At 33.3% G+C, this 4,805-nt stretch overlaps 1 protein-coding gene and 1 long non-coding RNA gene across 7 annotated transcripts in view; both read right to left on the bottom strand.

The window, feature by feature from the left end:
• Nucleotides 1–662: 662 nt before the first annotated feature.
• The window catches only part of LOC106875497 (glycerophosphodiester phosphodiesterase domain-containing protein 5), a 216,853-nt gene continuing 212,710 nt past the window's right edge, over nucleotides 663–4,805 (bottom strand). For all 6 annotated transcript variants that reach the window (XM_052968174.1, XM_052968173.1, XM_052968175.1 and 3 more), the window contains one exon: nucleotides 663–1,416. In XM_052968174.1, coding sequence (XP_052824134.1) covers nucleotides 1,331–1,416 — 86 coding nt within the window. In that variant the 3' untranslated portion in view covers nucleotides 663–1,330. The remainder of the gene's footprint in view (nucleotides 1,417–4,805) is intronic.
• The window catches only part of LOC106874501 (uncharacterized), a 9,656-nt gene continuing 6,273 nt past the window's right edge, over nucleotides 1,423–4,805 (bottom strand). Inside the window, exons 2-3 of the long non-coding RNA XR_001410015.2 lie at nucleotides 2,656–2,741; nucleotides 1,423–1,603 (exon numbers count right to left, since the gene is read on the bottom strand). This is a non-coding gene — a long non-coding RNA (uncharacterized LOC106874501). The remainder of the gene's footprint in view (nucleotides 1,604–2,655; nucleotides 2,742–4,805) is intronic.

Raw genomic sequence — 4,805 nt, forward strand, 5'->3', positions numbered from 1 at the left:
TATATATATATATATATATATATATATATATATATATATCAACGTTATATATATTATTTGAATTGACTGTATATATGTGAATGTGTGTGCTTGTGTATATGTGAGTGCGTGCTTGCGTGTGTGTGTATACATGGGTGTATATATTATATCATTTTTATCGATAATGCAGTGAATCTATCAGGATAGAATTCTTGCTTTAGGAAGGTACCAATAAGTCATGAGGAGTTGCCTCCCTTGTTTCAAGTTCTCAACTTCTCTTCACTAACATGCATAATAATTAAATTTGATTACAATTATACCCGTTGTGATTTTTTTTTTAAATTCAAGTATAATTACAAACTTTAGTCAAGGAATTTAAATCAATTAAAAATAAAATGCTGTGGGATGACGAGGGGCGTGAATTTGGATAAGTTTGTATCTGGTGGGAAGAAGACGATTATGGGGTCTCGCGAAATGTCCTCCAACTCAGGAAAAAAGTATTCTTCAAACAGAAGAAATGTTTCTCTTTCACAAATGATTCCTCTTCTTCAACCACGTAAACTTAACATGAACTTCACTGAATAATTTTTCATGATAAAAACAATCCCCAGCTTCCTTAGATTCAGTTTGTCACATACAGATTATAAAATAAAATTTTAATGCAAAGAAAACAATTCTGCTGATAAGATTTGAAAATTATTTTATACATTTAAAAAAAAGGGGAAGGGGGAGGTAAAATTCAAGGGAGATAATAAAACGATATCACGAAGTCATCTGTGGTAAGGAATTTAAGCAAGAAAATAAAAATTTAAAATAATCTACAAACAGGAAAATCAAATTAATTTTCACGTATAAGTTCGAATGACCTGTTTAAAAAATATGGCACATTTGACAACGTGTTATGATACAATTTTTGAATTGTTTAAATAATTCAAATTTGCTATAAAGTAGTTTTTAGTATTCTTTGGCAATCTGGAAATTATTTTACGTTCACAAAATTACTTTCTTCACTATTTTCACCACCTAATAAGTAAATAATTAAGTTTATGAAAGAATATTAAACTAATTCTATGTGGTAACAGGGAACTGTATCAGCCATTAGAAAAAAAAATCTTAAATATTCACAGAATAAAACACTTTAACATAGAGCCAAAGATTGCTTTCTGGTATAAAAAAAAAAGTAAAATAAATGTGCCAAAATCCCATCACAAAGAGTCATTCATAAAATATATATATTTTTTTTTTTTATTATAAATTCCATATTTTTCTGGAAAGTAGTATAACAAATGGAATTTGGTTTGGAATTCTATGAATCTTTTGAATTGTCCCAATGTTTTCAGTAAAGTTGTATCTACTGAGGAACACTGATGACAATCGTATCGGCAGCTGTATTCATGTAATGATGGGTTGGAGAATCAATATGGTCATTAGAAACACCTGGTCATTAGAAACACCTTCTGTTGTTTCCAGAACGTCTTCTTCAAGTTAGTCAGCAGTAAATAATAGTTTTTCTTTCATAGTTCTTGAATTAGACTGATACTGGTCTGTAAGGATGGTCATTGTCTGTTGAGAATGTAATGAAATTTTCTCAGGATTGGAGCATGTTTCCAATAACCGGACCCTGCTAAGATTAAAGTTTTCAAGTAAGTGACCAATAAAAGGAAAAAAAATCATTCAATAAACATTGCAATAATTTTCCATTACATACAAAACTTTACATGCAAAGAGATCAGGCAATACAAACTTAACAGATACAATCTGTAAGTGAAACAGTAAAAATATGCAAGATTTCCTGAAAGTTCAATATGTAACAATTATCATTGTTGTTATCCAAACTCTAAGCAGGGAGCTTTTGTTTCTTTGCTGGAAACCAACTCTTTCATTCCAGAAAGAATACTAATGAATAAAAAAGAAAAGTAACATAAATTTACATACAGATATATGAGGGGGTGCTGACAAGTTCCAGGCTTTGGGTAAAAGAAAATACAGGAGGATAAGTTAATTATGATTTTATACAACATATTCCTCTTTCAGATTCACACACTTATTGCAATGTCTTTTTCAGTTTTTCTAAGCCCTATAAAAGGAATTGGAACGTTGGGCCTCTAGCCAGGCCTTTCACAATACCCTTAAAGCCAGGAACTTTTCAGCACCCCTTATATATACATACTTACACACACACACACACACACATACAAATGTATGTATGTATGGTATGTATGTATGTATGTATGTATGTATGGTATGTATGGTATGTATGTATGTATGTATGTATGTATGTATGTATGTATGGTATGTATGTATGTACATGTATTTTGTTGTCTGGGTAGAGTCATTCTCAAGAGAGACAATTGCGCTGGTATGGTCCCAGCAGGATCACTGCCAGAGCAGCGGTCTCGCTTCCGTGCCGGTGGCACATAAAAAGCACCATTTGAGCGCGATCGTTACCAGCTTCGCCTTACTGGCACTTGTGCTGGTAGCATGTGAACAAAACATTGGACTGACTCCTGTGCAGGTGGCACGTAAAAAACACCATTTGTGAATGTTTGGTTATTACACTTATAAATAGAAACTTCAAAATTGGGTCCAATTTAAGGTATTTAGATAATAAGAAACATTGATATTTCAAAGACACTTCAACTGGTCACACCAAAATAATTTAATACACTGACTTACCATTGTACTATAAGTATGGTGATGATGATGATGATAGCAGATATTATATCAACTGAAACCCATGTCATAAGATATGTTCCTGGAGTCTGGAAGATAACATAAAAGAAAATTAAATATTTGGACTGCTACTATTTTTGTATTACTTAGGCAATGAACAAGCAAATATGTTAGCATGTCAAACAAAATGTCTAGTAGCCCTCTATGTTCCAAGTTCAAATTCTAATGAGGTTACCTTTGCTTTTCAACCTTTTGGGGGTCAATAGAATAAATACCATTGAAGCACAGGTTGATGTAATCAACTAGCCCCTACCCCTAAAATTGCTGGACTTATGCCACAACATGAAAAGATTATTTCATTATTATTATTATTATTATTGTTCAGTAGTTTTATTTTTATAACATGCTTTCACTTCACTACCGAGCGCAGCTCTGTGCGCCTTGGGTATGTGCTGTGGTTTGCTGTGGTGCTCTTATGGTTACTGTATTGAAAGTGTTTTACGTAGGATGTGTGCTGTGCCCAGTAGTGCAATTTTCTGTATGTTATATATATTTGTAAGTCCTGGTGTTTTTGTTATGTATTTGTCTGAATATTTTTTTATTATACCTAAGGCACCTACTATAATAGGAATTGTTTCTGCTTTTAGATTCCACATTCAAGTTACCTCTGTTTCCAGGTCTTTGTATTTTGAAAGATTTTCCCATTTCTTTTAGAGAGATGTTGTCATCTGCTGGTATTGATACATCAATTAGAAAGCATTTTTTTTCTTCATGATCTTTGACAACTATATCTGGTCTATTTGCCTTAATTTCTCTATCTGTGTGTATTGGCATATCCCAGAGTATGGTTGCTTTCTCGTTTTCTGTGACCTTTTCTGGCGTGTGTATATACCATCTTTTTTCTGTTGTTATTCTATAGTGTTGGCATAGCTTCCAGTGTATATAGGTCCCAGTTCTGTCGTGTCTGTGAATATATTCCTTCTTAGCCAGGACTGGGCAGCCAGAGATAATATGATTTATTGTTTCTTGTCCATCTCCACAAATTCTACAGTTACTTGTTATGTTTCTTTTCATTATGTTTTTGGTAATTTCTGGTGGGGAGGCTTTGGTCTTGTGCAGCAATTAAAAATCCTTCAGTCTCTGCTTTGAGTCCTGAGCTTCTCAACCATTGCTGGGATTTTTCTCTGTCTATTTCTTTTGCATTTAGTTTAGCCCAGTATTTACCATGTAGGGGCTTTTCTTGCCATCATTTTATCATGGTCCGTTGCTGTTCTAGTTTTAGTTTTTGGGATCGATCCAGTACCGGACAAGGATTCTAGTTTTTGTTGTTATTGTTATTGTTGCTGTTGTTGTTGTTGTTGTTGTTGTTGTTGTTGTTGTTGTTGTTGTTATTGTTATTGTTATTATTATTATTATTATTATTATTATTATTATTATTATTATTATTATTAAGGCAGCAAGCTAGCAGAGTCAGTAGCATGCCAGGCAAAATGCTAAGCAGTTTTTCGTCTGTCATCATGCTCTGAGTTCAAATATCACTGGGATCAACTTTGCCTTTCATCCTTTTGAGGTCGATAAATTAAGTACCAGTTATGCACTGGGGTCCATGTAATCAACTCCCCCAAATGTCAGGTCCCCTCCCCCAAAATGTCAGGTCTTGTGCCTGTTGTACAAAGGATTATTACCTCCACCTTAGCGAAGGCAGAGGTATTGTTATCAGTCATGTTTGTTTGTTTCTTTGTTTGTCTGTGGACAAGATATCTCAAGAACCACTGGATGAATTCGGATGAAGCTTTCAGGGATGTTTGGCCTTGTGTCAGGCACAAACTGATTAGATTTGGGGATCAATCCAGTACCGGACAAGGATTCTAGTTATTATTATTATTATTTTATGTTTGACTTTTGTTTTGCATTTGTACAAGTTGGATCCAAGTCTCACCCAGAGACCTCAAGAGACAACAAGTTAGAAGTTCATGTAGGTGTTATGCCTAGGGTACCATATATTTGGATTTGTACAGTTTTGTTCAAGTGAATGTTTAAGAAACCATAAGAAAACTATGTGTTTGCTTTAAAATTTGAGATCACATAGACAGTATTTTACGTAGGATTATTATTATTATTATTATTATTATTATTATTATTATTATTATTAT

The sequence above is a fragment of the Octopus bimaculoides genome, chromosome 5 (assembly GCF_001194135.2).
Source record: "Octopus bimaculoides isolate UCB-OBI-ISO-001 chromosome 5, ASM119413v2, whole genome shotgun sequence".
Lineage (NCBI taxonomy): Eukaryota > Metazoa > Mollusca > Cephalopoda > Octopoda > Octopodidae > Octopus > Octopus bimaculoides.